This window comes from Aquarana catesbeiana, linkage group LG02 (assembly GCF_042186555.1).
Source record: "Aquarana catesbeiana isolate 2022-GZ linkage group LG02, ASM4218655v1, whole genome shotgun sequence".
NCBI lineage: Eukaryota > Metazoa > Chordata > Amphibia > Anura > Ranidae > Aquarana > Aquarana catesbeiana.
The window spans coordinates 404,479,423-404,493,992 of record NC_133325.1 but is presented as its reverse complement, the minus strand read 5'-3'; the positions used below and the strand labels follow the sequence as shown (position 1 = coordinate 404,493,992).

Below are 14,570 nucleotides of genomic sequence, written 5' to 3'. Positions count from 1 at the left end.
TGACATTGTCTCTTTAAACAGAGGCAGAGAGATTCCATTGAGAGCTCCCTCTAGTGATTAATCTACAAAAAAAAAAAAAAAAATAAAAAAAAAAAAAAAAAAGAAGAAGGAATAATCAAGTAAAATGAAGAGACAAACATTTTGAAGGAAACAATGCATCATGAACTCAAAATTTGTGCTTACTGAAAATACACATTTTTTTTCTTTTTAAACAAGGCTATGTTCTAGCAGTTGCAGATTGGTCAGATGGCTGTTGGTGATAATCTGCATTCAGCACTATATAGTGCTGCAGAACAGTCTATAAGAGTTTCCTGTAGTACAAGTATAAGGCTGACCGCAGGTCAGCCTGTTTTTGTAGGCGGAGTCAGGCTGCATAAAGCCGGCCCGCCTCTGCCTCCGTCCCTTGTGGTCGTAGGCTCTCGTACCCCACCCACCCATTCCCTTTTTTCTTTATTTTTCCATTCATTTTCATTTCATTTTCTTCTCATACTTGGGTATGCCCCCTTTAAGGTGTCCTTTTATGAAACTGAGATCAGCAGCGATCCCGAGTCTCACCGCTGATCTCAGCTCATTACCAGTTTATGAAACTGAGATAATCAGTGGAGAACATGTTCTCCGCTGATTATCTCAGCACAGTGAGAATTTGTAAATGACTTCACAGAAACGGCCAGTTTATGAAGGTGCGATCTCAGCACCTCACTGGCGATCTGTGACAGAATTCTCACTTTCTGATTCACCATTTCAGAAGTGGAGAATCAGAGTGAGAAGCCTGAAACTGGTGAAATTTATAGTATAGATATATATAGATATATATCTATATATAGATAGATATAGTCTATATATATATATATATATATATATATATATATATATATATATATATATATATATATATATATATATATATATATATATATATATATATCAATAAATATCTCTATATCTATCTATATCTATATACACACACACACACACACACACATATATATATATATATACACATACATATATATACATATACATAGATAGATATTTTTTTTTTAGATGTTCACGTCTCTGGCTGAGTTCACACTTGTGCGATGCGTGAACCAGCGTGATTCCTAAGTGGGTTTTCACATCGCACCTACATTGACATCTGCGTACCACTGTGGGTATCAATGTAAAGTTAATGACACCCCCAGATCATTTCACAGATCGCAGTGCGAACTATGTAATGGTGCAGGAATCGGATCGCATGGGTGTTCACACCCATGCGATCCGATTCCAGTGCGGACCAAATAAAGGGTCCTGTACCATTTTGGTGCAAATGCAATATGATTTAGGGCCAGTTCCCACTGCTGCGGTGTCCGAGATCGGATGTGATTCGCACCGCACTGCAGTGCAAAATCACATCCGATCTCTGTGCAATGCGATTTCAGCCATACAGATAGTATTGCTAAATTTGCATTGCCCTCGGACCAAACTCTTACAGGACCCTTTTTTTGGTCCACAGCAGAATCGGATCGCATGGGTGATTCGATTACTGTCCGAGTTTGCAGATCACACTGCGATATGCGAACTGATTTGGGGGTGTTAACTTTTAGGCCCAGTTCACACTTGTGCGATGCCGGACATCGCACAGGCATCGCATGTAATTCGCAGCACACTGCCATTCACATTACATGCGATGTCTGTGCATTGCGATATCAGCTGTACAGGTAGTATGGCTGATATCGCACTGCATTCGGTGCAAACACACACAGGACCCTTTTTTCTGTTCGGACCAGAATCGGATCGCATGTCCGGACTGTCAGTTCGCAGTGCGATATGCAAGCTGAACTGGGGGTGTCCTTAACAATGTATTGACACTCCCCAGCGATTCGCATATGGCAGTGTGAACTGACATGCGAGTCGGTGCGATGCGGGAACCCGCAGTGGATTCGCAGTGTTCTCGCATTGCACCAGTCTATCAATTTTTATGTTTATCAATTGTGAAATATATTTTATTTTAATTTATTAATAAATATTTATACTTGTATACTTTATTAAAATTATTTTTTTAATGATTATAAATGTATTTTGCATTTATATGAATGGTGTATAGCTGCATTACATATGTGCATTACATTCATTTACTATACACCATTCACATTTAAATAGGGACATGTATGATCTTTAAATATTGATAAAAACAATGTTTTTTTTATAATTAGGTTAATGTATATTGTGTAGGGGGAATTTAACTTTATTATTTTATTAATATGTTGGGGAATAATGTGTGCTGATTTGTGTTACACTTTGTATTTTATGGTTCCTCATACTGTAATCCCGCTATATCACACGAGATTATAGTGAGAGGAGCCATTCTCAGGAGTTCCCGGCGTTTGTAGATCGCTCCTCAACTCAACATGAGAAGCGATCTACACACTTTCATAAACAGGCACTCAGAGGAGAGCGATCTCCTCTGAGAATGCCTGAGAACTGAAAAGCGGTATTTTACCGCACTTTCATAAAAGGACACCTTAGGCATACTGACCACGTGACCCCGGCACACCTCAGGTCAATGTTCTTTGTTGTCTTTGTTTGTCCCTTTACTATCACAGGTTGACTCAGAGTACAAATGTAGCTATAATGCATCTATAATTTCAGTTTTGCATTTCATAACACATACAGTTAGCCTTTCCTTTTCTCAGGCACAAGATTAGTTGAGGTTCTAAAGAATTTCTACAAGTTATTCGATTTCAATAGGTTTTATTTTATTCAACGATTCCTTACAAAGGAAAAAAAAAAAAAGAAAAAGGAAATCAGGTTCACCAAATCCCTTGCAACGTTCCACAGAACCAAATTAATGCTCTATACATCCAGTCAAAGTCAATAAATTAAAATAATTTACAGGAGCAAGACACAGGCCTTTCACAGTGACGGGCAGAACAGAAGAGAATAGTCCAAGACAAAGCATTTGTGGCATACAGCAGGACTGTGCATTGATTGGTCCTGTCCACTTACAGCATTTTGAGAGACTTCCCTTAGAGGGAAAAAAAAAAAAGTAAACTGAGGTTGGTAGTTAATGCACTTCACACCCGAACCTCTATGAACTCCAGTTTGGCAAGGCCCTCTTCTCGGGCACAAATTCCCTCCTGTTGTGCACACATGCGAGGTGGAGGGCTTTCATGGCGTTGTTCAGGGGGAGATGGTGGGAGAAGGTGGGGAGAATCGTACTCCTCTGATGCAAGGTCTGGTACATCATCAGACTGGGCGTCGGAGCTTTCCAGATCGCTACGGATGCTCTCTGGCTGTGCTAATGTGATGTCACAAGCAGTTACTTGACCCCTGCAAGCATCATCTTCCTCTCCCTCCACAAGAGGGGCAGAGGCATGCAAAGATTCCTCAGTGCTGCTCTCACTCATCAGCTGGTATCGAGAAGGTTTGGCCTCAATGTGAACTTGAATTTCCAAGTTATTGACCTCCCTGCACAGAAAATATTGATGCAATAGGTCATTAATGTAGCTCATTAAACAACTTCATTATACATTACATTTAGGGCTTGTTCACACTAGCTTGTAAGCTAAAACAATCAGTCTGTTTTGTATGGGCAGTTGGGGACAGTGCCCTGTGCTTTTACAATGTAGGACAAGATTTAGGCCGGGTTCACATACAGTGGGGACGGAAAGTATTCAGATCCCCTTAAATTTTTCTCTCTTTGTTATATTGCAGCCATTTGCTAAAATCATTTAAGTTCATTTTTTTCCTCATTAATGTACACACAGCACCCCATATTGACAGAAAAACACAGAATTGTTGAAATTCTTTCAGATTTATTAAAAAAGAAAAACTGAAATATCACATGGTCCTAAGTATTCAGACGCTTTGCTGTGACACTCATATATTTATGCTGTCCATTTCTTCTGATCATCCTTGAGATGGTTCTATACCTTCATTTGAGAACAGCTGTGTTTGATTATACTGATTGGACTTGATTAGGAAAGCCACACACCTGTCTATATAAGACCTTACAGCTCACAGTGCATGTCAGAGCAAATGAGAATCATGAGGTCAAAGGAACTGCCTGAAGAGCTCAGAGAGAGAATTGTGGCAAGGCACAGATCTGGCCAAGGTTACAAAAAAAAATTCTGCTGCACTTAAGGTTCCAAAGAGCACAGTGGCCTCCATAATCCTTAAATGGAAGACGTTTGGGACGACCAGAACCCTTCCTAGAGCTGGCCATTCGGCCAAACTGAGCTATCGGGGGAGAAGAACCTTGGTGAGAGAGGTAAAGAAGAACCCAAAAGATCACTGTGGCTAAGCTCCAGAGATGCAGTCGGGAGAAAGTTGTAGAAAGTCAACCATCACTGCAGCCCTCCACCAGTCGGGGCTTTATGGCAGAGTGGCCCGACGGAAGCCTCTCCTCAGTGCAAGACACATGAAAGCCCGCATAGAGTTTGCTAAAAAAACACCTGAAGGACTCCAAGATGGTGAGAAATAAGATTCTCTGGTCCGATGAGACCAAGATAGAACTCTTTGGCCTTAATTCTAAGCGGTATATGTGGAGAAAACCAGGCACTGCTCATCACCTGTCCAATACAGTCCCAACAGTGAAGCATGGTGGTGGCAGCATCATGCTGAGGGGACAGGACGACTGGTTGCAATCAAGGGAAAGATGAATGCGGCCAAGTACAGGGATATCCTGGACGAAAACCTCCAGAGTGCTCAGGACCTTAGACTGGGCCGAAGGTTTACCTTCCAACAAGACACTGACTCTAAGCACACAGCTAAAATAACGAAGGAGTGGCTTCACAACAACTCAGTGACTGTTCTTGAATGGCCCAGCCAGAGCCCTGACTTAAACCCAATTGAGCATCTCTGGAGAGACCTAAAAATGGCTGTCCACCAACGTTTACCATCCAACCTGACAGAACTGGAGAGGATCTGCAAGGAGGAATGGCAGAGGATCCCCAAATCCAGGTGTGAAAAACTTCTTGCATCTTTTCCAAAAAGACTCATGGCTGTATTAGATCAAAAGGGTGCTTCTACTAAATACTGAGCAAAGGGTCTGAATACTTAGGACCATGTGATATTTCAGTTTTTCCTTTTTAATAAATCTGCAAAAATGTCAACAATTCTGTGTTTTTCTGTCAATATGGGGTTCTGTGTGTACATTAATGAGGAAAAAAATGAACTTAAATGATTTTAGCAAATGGCTGCAATATAACAAAGAGTGAAAAATGTAAGGGTGTCTGAATACTTTCCGTCCCCACTGTATGTGCGAACTGGATGCCGTGCGCATGACATGTGAGCGTGACCGACTCTTAATGGTGCCGGTTCACACATGTCCGGAGCAGCTGCAGTGCGAATTCCAAAAGGGTCCTGTGCGTTTTTGGGTCAGTTTCAGGTGCAAATTCCGGCAAAGATTTGGACCCGAATTGCACCTGAACTGGTGATCAGGAACGTACCAGACCCTATGCTGGGAGCCGTAGCCGCACATATGTGACCCCGGCCTAACTTTTTTCTCCTAATTTCATTAAAATGTCACAAATCATCATTTCATGCTTTTCTTTGTATTTCAGACAAGCTGTGGTGCATAGAAATGGATGAACAGTTGAAGGCTGAAGGTGAGCTCCTGCTCTTGGCCCTAAAAGCCCTTTCTGTAAGACAGAATTATCTCTTTAGCAAGATGGGCAAGATTTATCTATACATGTTGCAGAAAACAAAAAAACAAAAAAAAAAAAAAAACAACCCTTTCTCAGTTCTAAAACATAAAATGCAAACACAATTGCTCCAACCTTCACTTTCCAAACTTTTACATATGATGCAGTCGAATAATCTAATTTCTTGCACATTCACTGTAAGTACGTAGGCTTTTCTCACAGCGAGAAGCAACGTGATAGATACTCTTTCCAGGTGCAACTATTTTTTTATATTTTATTTTGAGGATTGCAACAGATAAGAAAAACATTGACTCTCATTTTTAATTTTAACTTTTCACAATTTTTTGGCATCTTTTTTCCCCACGCATGACATTTGCATTTTTGGCCTGAAGATTACTTAAATGCACAAAACATTATATATTTTCTAAAAAGTAGAGAATATGAAAAAGATTTTTTTGTTGTTGTTGCACAATATTTACAATCGTTTATCAAACCAATATTTTCAGTAAAATATGCACAATTTTAGTGCACAAAAACGCAGTAGGGGTGGAACATGTAACCTGTCTCAGTGCTGCAGGTGCCGCCCGCTGCTCCCTCCCTGTGGCAGCAGTATGGGGAGAAGTTCCCTGTACTAGCTGCCACAGTTTGAAAGACAGCATGGCTCCGCCCACACGGTTGCGTTATTCAGACACACAGCTTTAGGTGTCTGAATGAACGAAAAGCCTTGACATCCTTAGCGGCTGTTGGCTTGCAGTTCTCAATAGTTCAATAAGTCTTCCTGTCAGTGTGCAGGAGACCTGCATGCCATCAGTGATCTGCTAATCGCTGGTGCAATGCTTTTCAGGCTCCTGCAACAAAAATAAAATGCACTTATTTTATTTTTTTTTTTTAGTTGCAAAGAAACGTGCATTTATTTTTACTTTATTTTTTAAAAGTGAACTTATGCTTTAATGATCACATACCTACAAAAGTCTCTGATAAGACGCTTGCAAAACACTTTCCATTCCTAACAGCAGGGTCAGGTGGAATTCTGCAGTCACTCTAAAGCCGGCCATAGACTGAGCGAGTTTCTTTCTATAACAGCCGCTAGTTATAATTGCATGAAAAATATGACAGGCTGGTTGTACCCAAGTTGATTGATCAACTTGGGTACATTCAGCCAGCCCATGTATGGTTCAAACTTGGCCCGTTCAGCAGGATTCGAACAGTCTATGGCCAGCTTGAAAGAAGTGTTTTCTGCAGCACTGGAATGGGTATGGTTGCTGTTAGGTGGATATAACTGGGAATCTATTGGGGTGGGGGAAAGCCAACTATCAAGAGTAAGGACGTACCTCTCCTGTGGGTTATATGAACTGATAATGGAACCAGCCATTGCTCTTGTGCTGGCGCTGTCACTCACAGCTCCCAAGCTTACAGAATCTTTCTGACATGTGTCTTTCTGCACATCAGCCTGAACTTCCAGTCTGTATATTGGAAATATTAGTAAAATAAATATTAGGTACATTTAACTAGGCATTAAAAATTCAAACAGGTTGTTGACAAATAATTCCAAAACCTACTGTCTATACATTTATCTCCAGTGTACACATTATAAATACACATCAGTACATATATAAGACTGGTAAAAATAACTTGCTTTTATAAATCAGAATTACTGTACCTGTATACATTATATTGCCATATTAAAAACCCTGCATTTCATGCAGCATCCTATTAAAAGAGCCACGTGTTGCCAATTTGGATAAACAAACATTTTTAATATCCAAAAATCCTAACATAGTACTGAGTAGCAGCTGATCTCAATACTAGGTAATCGTTTCAAGGATGTGTAGGACACGGGTTATTTATGACTGATCTAACAGTAACGACTAATTATAGGTCAAATAGAGACAATACCTGCAGTACTTGGCTCTCCCTCCACTTAGCATACCACCAGTTAATGTGCCACCAGTTAAGGTTCCCCCAGAAAGAGCAGCAAAGCTGGCCGTTTCACTGTAGTTTCCCTGTAAAACGCTTAATCCATCTGTGGGGCTCCCACTTGTACTTAGCACACTGGTAAGACCCTCCATGCTGCTCTCCCCAATACTTGGATTTTTCAGTGCACGCCATGCATCTGCCACTAAAAGTGGAAAATGAAACAAATTTAAAGTGCAAAAATTACAGCTTTGAAAAATATCTAGCATGGAAGCACTTCAGGTTTCCTATACGGAATTTTGTCAGCTCATATGAGGACTTTCCACAATTCGTTTAACATGTCATTACCTGTAATTGGTCCATCCTCTTCAAAGTCAATTTTTACTCCTTTGCCATTGGCTGTGCTCACACCACAACCACCTCCACGGCATAGGGACACTGGCACAACTCCATACACATAAGCTAGCATGATAGGAACGCCAATGCCTGATATAAAAAGACAGGAAAGGAGAAGAAAAATAAATAAATAGATAAAAGAAAAGAAAAAGAATAGCCATCAGAACAAAGAAGGCAGTGGCAATAACATGTTTGAATATATTGTAACACGTACCAACACTGACTGCTGCCACAACAGGAGATGCAATTACAGACAAAATAACCCCTCCTGTCACAGCCAAATTCTTCTTGTGTTTAGAAGTTTTTTTGTTCTCCAAACGGCCATGAATCTGCAGATAAAAACCTAATATTGTAAACTATCCTAACACTATCAGTGTATACTAATAATATAAATACAATGTATCAACAGATTTTAAGAATGAAAAAAATATTACCAATGCCACAGGATAAAACTAACCTTTCTGCCCACATAAACTGGGATCCCAATGACCATAGCAGGAATAGCAATGCCAGCGATAAGTGATATGCCCACAGGAGCACCAATTAGAGTGCCCAACTGCCAAATAATTTTCTTCTTCTTGCTCCATGGCTTTTTTCCCCAGAAAGTACACCCTGAGGGGCTGCAAGACATAAAAGGGAGAACAGAGTAATAAACTGTGTTTACTTAAAGCATTTGTAAAGGATTTTTTTTTTCATAATTTATTTGAATTTATCAAGAGAGAACATAGTATTGGTCCCAAGCATCCCCAATCTTATTGAAGTGTGTCACCACACTGTTGCCAAATGCAGTGAGGTATATTCCATTCTCCGAATTTAAATATGGAATTTATAAGAATATGAACTGATGGGGGTTCTACTGACAGCCAGCTCATTGGAAAACTCTCCTTGCAGCTAATAAAATGTGGGTAAGCAGCAGTTTAACTGGCTTTTTTAGCCCAGGAAAAAGAAGGCCCAACAAGCAATGTAATGGATCAAGCGGCAAGGATAGATCAAACAGACACTGAATTAGAGCCATGACATTGATCCAGAAGGGTTGTATCAACTGACATAGCCAAAAGATATGGAAGTGTGCGCCAGTATCTAGGCCACATAACCAACAGAGCGGTGAAGACGGATGGATCGTTTCGATGGAGAATTTCAGGAGTTCTATACCAAAACATTGATAGCGGTCTCCCTCTGCACCACACATCTAGATGACTTGGAAACAGACATCTACATCTTCTCCCAACAAGGAAGAAGTATGGGCCTATGTAGGATATGAGACCATTTCTGCATATAGGAGTGAAGGTCTATGGTAGGGGGGGCCACTTCATGCAGTACTTTATAGATGGTGGAGATCAAATGGAGCTGGTAGGCTCCCTGGGCGCAAGTGTATTCAAATTTGGTAGGTTTGAAGCTTTAAAATGCCCCGTACACTTAGGGGACACGGTCCTTCCTTATCTAGCACTATATTACATAGCTTCCCAATTATCCCATTTGTACTACCTCAACCGACATGACAAGCTCCGCTACTCTACACTGGTATGCACATCGGTTAGAGATGTTGTGGCCCACCCCTTCCAGATACTCTTCTGCAACCATCAGGGCCCCCCCCCGCTCAGGTAATAGACGCCTTATGTTGACCCACAGCCGTAAAATAAGGCAGCTAGCACAAACCATCACTGCCCCCCCCCCCCCCCCCCCCGCATGCCCACATGCTAATCTGGGATAACCCTCAACTGTCCAACCACATGAGTCCCTGAATTAGTGGGTACTTTGTCGCAGTAAGTGGGCTTAGCACTATATGACCATATAGTTGACTAAACCCCCTGTATTTTTGAATATGTTCAGGTGTTTTTAACTAGCCTTGCAGGATAAATGTCATTTTTGTATGTGTGCGCTGTAATCTGTTTGGTACTGTTTTTACATTTTTGACCATCTATTAGGAGCATATTGACTCGACCATGACGCTATGGTGCGTAAAGTAGAAGTACTTCACAATATCTGCCCCAAGACCACCTTGTATACGAGCAGAGAGAACTACTGAACTTGCGATATGGTGAGCCCTATTTTGCCAAATAAAGTTCAAGAACCAACATTGGAGGAGTTTTAACTGGGACAGAGGGATAGAAACAGGTAGTGTCTCGAAGAGGTATAGGAGCTTGGGAAGCAGACATTTTCAAAACGTTTTTTCTGCCGGGAGATAGGAGAAGTATCCCATTGATTCAGTAGGCTCTGGATTTCCTTAAATAGAAGGGAATAACTAACAGTAAAATAGAGAAGAATACATAGAGGTCAGCTGTACGCCTAGATATTTTAGGGAAGAAGAGCACCATCTGTAGGGGTAAGCCTTTTGTAGAGTGGATAAAAGATCGGGAGGGAGGAGAACTGGAAGGGCCTCATTTTTAGACATATTGACTTTATAACCTGAAAGGGAGCCATAAGCAGACAGCAAGTCGTGTAAAGATGGGAGTGATAAGAGGGGATTGGTTAAGGTCAGGAGGAGGTCGTCTGCGAAGAGTGAAAGTTTATATTCCCTCTGTCGCATCAAAACTCCTTTAATGTTCGGGTGGGTGCGAATGGCCACAGCCAGGGGTTCCAGACATAGGATAAAGAGAAAGGGAGATAAAGGGCACCCCTGCTTGGTGCCATTGGACATCGGGAAAGAATACGACTGAAAGGCTGACATCTGGACCTGGGAAGTGGAGAGGGAGTAAAGAGCCCTCAATGCGTCTAGAAAGGATCTTCGGAATCTATAGGGCCAGGACAACCTGTCAAAGGCCTTCTGTACATTGAGGCTTCATACGAGCGCCGGCCGATTAAATTTGTTAATTAGATCAATAAGGTCAATAATACGCCTAGTGTTATCCCCGGCGTGTCTAGCAGGGACGAACCCCACCTGGTCTTTATCAATTAGTTTTGGAAGAAGTTGGGTCAAACAATTGGCTAGAATTTTCGTAAAAATTTTATAGTCAGAGTTTAAAGAGAGCAATAGGCCTACAATTGTCGGGGAGAGATGGGTCCTTGCCTGGTTTCGGTATAACCGAAATGGAGTGTAGAAATTGGTATTGTGGGACCTTACCCTTGAGAAGAGCGTTATATAGTGTCAACATGTGCGGGGCTAAGATTTGGGAAAAACACTTATAGTAGGAGTAGGGGAGACCATCCGGCACTGGGGATTTGTGAGAAGGGAGGTGCTTAAAAACTTGTGTCAATTCTTCAAGGGAAATTGCTGCATTTAGCATTTGTAAGTTAGTGGGGGATAATTTTGAAAGCTTAAAAGCGGAGTTCTGACTAAAAAACTAAAAACATTAAATTAAGTCAGCAGCTACAGATACTGCAGCTGCTGACTTTTAATAATCGAACACTTAGCCTCGGTTCACACTGGGACGACTTGTCAGGCGACCTAGTCGCCTGACAAGTAGTGTCCCGTTCTGTGCAATGGAACTGTTCTAATCGGAGCGACGCAAGTCGCTCCGACTTAGAAAAAGGTTCCTGTACTACATTGGGGGCGACTTGCATTGACTTCTATACAGAAGTCGTTTTGCAAGTCGCAGCCGAGTCGTGTCCTGGGTCGCCTGAGGCAGTCGCGCTGCAAGTCGTGCTGCCTCAGTGTGAACCGACCCTTACCTGTCCTAGGGTCCAGCGATGTGGGGGAAGGAAGCCCTGCTCGTCTCCCCCTCCTCTCTGCGGCGCCGGCATTGTCACTGTAGGCGCTTGGCTGTGCCGGGCACGCACTGCGCATGCATGAGCCACCCTGCGCACTGTGACTGGCCGGGAAATCATCTGACACCTGCGACGTGTCCCAGATGATTGCCGAGAGGGAGAGGTGAACTTACTTCCGGCACTGTGGTGCCCAGGAGGAAGTAGGAGCTAGAACCCTCTAAAAAGAGGGTTTCCGCTGCCCCCCCCAAAAGAATGACATGCCAAATGTGGCATGTCAGGGAGTCACCTTCCCTTAAAGCGGAAGTTCCATTTTTGGGTGGAACTCTGCTTTAAATGTGGCAAAGAAGTCATCAAAAGCTTCCTGTTTAAAGGTGAAGTTGTTTTCAGGGGTTAGGCAGTTATAACGTTTTTGATAGAAGGTACCAAAAACTTTAGCAATGGTACGGGGACAGTAGGTGGGCGTACCATCTGGTTGGAAAAGAGTCAGGAAAGGAGTGAAAGGGGCGAGACTTTAGCTGATTAACCAGCACTCTATGAGGTTTATTAGAGTATTCATAGAATTTCTGCTTGGACCATAGGAGAGATTTAGCAATGCGAATCATACCTAAAAGTTTTGAGTTGGTTCCGTAGAGAGGTTACTTCTCGGAGGCCTACCACCGTGGGAGATTGTAATAGTCGTTTTTCCAAAAGGCTGTTTGCCTAATAAGGAGGATTTCAAGGTGTTTTTTTTTTTTTTTTTTTTTTAAGCATGAATAGAAAAATAAAATAAAAGTGCGCTGTCCGTAAAAAAAAAAAAAAAAAAAAAAAAAAAAAAAAAACAAACTACTATCAATAGTGCTTCTGTGTTCCACCAGTGCTCAAATGTAGAAATAGAGGCCTCTTACCAAATCTCCAGATTATAGGAGATCATGAACAGCATGAGTTGCAGAGCTTCCTTCAACCTCCCAGGTTCAACTGTACCTTTTCTATTTTTGAGCACAGAAGCACTTTATTGGATGTCATTATTAAGGAAAACTGGGAACAGTGCACCTTTACTCATCCGTTTGTCTTTTTTTTTTTTTTTTTTTTTTTTTTTTTTAAATAGTTTGGACACAATTTTTTTTTTTTATTCGTTTTTGGACATTTATGTTGATATATCACATTGGTGTCTTTTTTTTTTTTATCAATCTTCATTTTATTGGAAAATTATTATACAAATATGCATACATTAATGGCACAATCATACCATCAGTCAATTTACAAATACATTATACAAGCTTACATAACAAAAAAAAACAAAACAAAAAACAAAACAAGACATAATAATCTTTGAAAACATGATCTTTATGTGCTGCTATCATTTTCCCCCACGTTGGTGTCTGAGACATATTGCATAGTAGATTTTGAGTAACGAACAACATGGACACTAAAGTGACACATTTTATGTGGTTGACATGGGTTTCATCTCTTTTTTTGTTTTTATTCACCGTTATTTTGTTATTTAATTTGCTAGTTTGAGCAAGATATTTCACTACATTGATTTAACTATCACTGTGGTCACTATCGATAGAGTTTGATATCTTAACTGACAGCACACTTTATTTTTTTTATTGTTGCCTACTTTCCAGGGAATTTTTAAGTGCAGCAATTTGTTATAAATTATTTTAGCGCAAGGTTGCTCACACACGTGTGTATGTATGTATATATATATATATATATATATATATATATATATATATATATATATATATATATATATATATATATATATATATATATATATATACATACATATATATACACACACACACATACATACATATATACACACACACACACACACACACACATATACACACACATATATATAGGCTTTTTTCTCAGAGAATAAGTGCAGGTACTCCCTTCTTCCAAGTCACCCCTTGTCTCCGTCTCCTAGCCACCGTAATTTGTATAGAATGTGTTAATGATAACAATTAAATAGATCCCCTGCAGCCAGCAACAACAGCCCCCCCCCAAGCAGCAATAGACCCCCGCCAGCAACAATAGATTCCTCAGCAGCCAGCATCAATAGACCCCTCTGTCAACAGTAGATCACTCCCGGCAACAATAGGTCCCCCACTGGCAATAATAGACACCCCTGCAACAAGAGATCCCTCAGCAGCCAGCAACAGTAGACATCCCAGCACCCCTTGCCATTACATACATTCAATGCTCGAGGTGCCGGAACTGCGTTCCCCCACATTCCTGCTGAAGAAGAGCTATATATATTTATTTATATATTACACATACACACACACACACGCCTATGGAAATACATTGGCCTCAAAAAAAGATCTTGTGAGCTTCCCACAGAATGGACATCTCCGAGACAGAATCTTGATTAAGTTGAAAAAACTCCAAGGCTTGGGTAAGCTGAATGTTGGCACTATCATGGTGTAAAAGAAAATCATTCAGACGCCAATGACATTGTTTCAAAGAGGCAACCGACATGGTGAGATCCAAGAATATGGAAGAGTGATCTGACCACGTGAGCGGACCAATGTCAGAGGACACTACATTGGTCAGAAGAGGGGCAGGAATGGAATTTATTTTATTTTTTTTAAAACAAACATGTCATACTTACCTGCTCTTTGCAATGGTTTTGCACACAGCAGCCCCGATCCTCCTCTTCTCGGGTCCCCTGACAGCACCCCCCCTTGCCAAGTGTCTCCATAGCAAGCCGCTTGCAATGGGGTCACTTGTGCGTGCTCGCTCCCGATTTGGCTCTGTGTCTTATGGCTCAACCCCACCCCCGCCTCACTGGTTGTGATTAATAACAGCGGGAGCCAATGCCTCCTGCATTTCAGCCAATGAGGAGAAAGCGACCCAGGAGAGCGTTGGCTCTTGTGCATATCGCTAGATCAAGATCAGGCTTAGGTAAGTAAGTATCAGCGAGGACAATATAGAAGGTTTTTTACCTTCAGCCTTTAGAACCACTTTAAGGCGCAAGCAAGGCATAATTCTTAGACT

General features: G+C 41.3%; 1 protein-coding gene across 1 annotated transcript in view; it reads right to left on the bottom strand.

The window, feature by feature from the left end:
• Positions 1 to 2,710: 2,710 nt before the first annotated feature.
• Positions 2,711 to 14,570, bottom strand: part of RNF19B (ring finger protein 19B) — a 41,198-nt gene continuing 29,338 nt past the window's right edge. Inside the window, exons 4-9 of the mRNA XM_073615340.1 lie at positions 8,392 to 8,554; positions 8,149 to 8,263; positions 7,887 to 8,024; positions 7,521 to 7,743; positions 6,956 to 7,087; positions 2,711 to 3,447 (exon numbers count right to left, since the gene is read on the bottom strand). Of these exons, the coding sequence (XP_073471441.1) occupies positions 3,054 to 3,447; positions 6,956 to 7,087; positions 7,521 to 7,743; positions 7,887 to 8,024; positions 8,149 to 8,263; positions 8,392 to 8,554 (1,165 nt within the window). The 3' untranslated portion in view covers positions 2,711 to 3,053. The remainder of the gene's footprint in view (positions 3,448 to 6,955; positions 7,088 to 7,520; positions 7,744 to 7,886; positions 8,025 to 8,148; positions 8,264 to 8,391; positions 8,555 to 14,570) is intronic.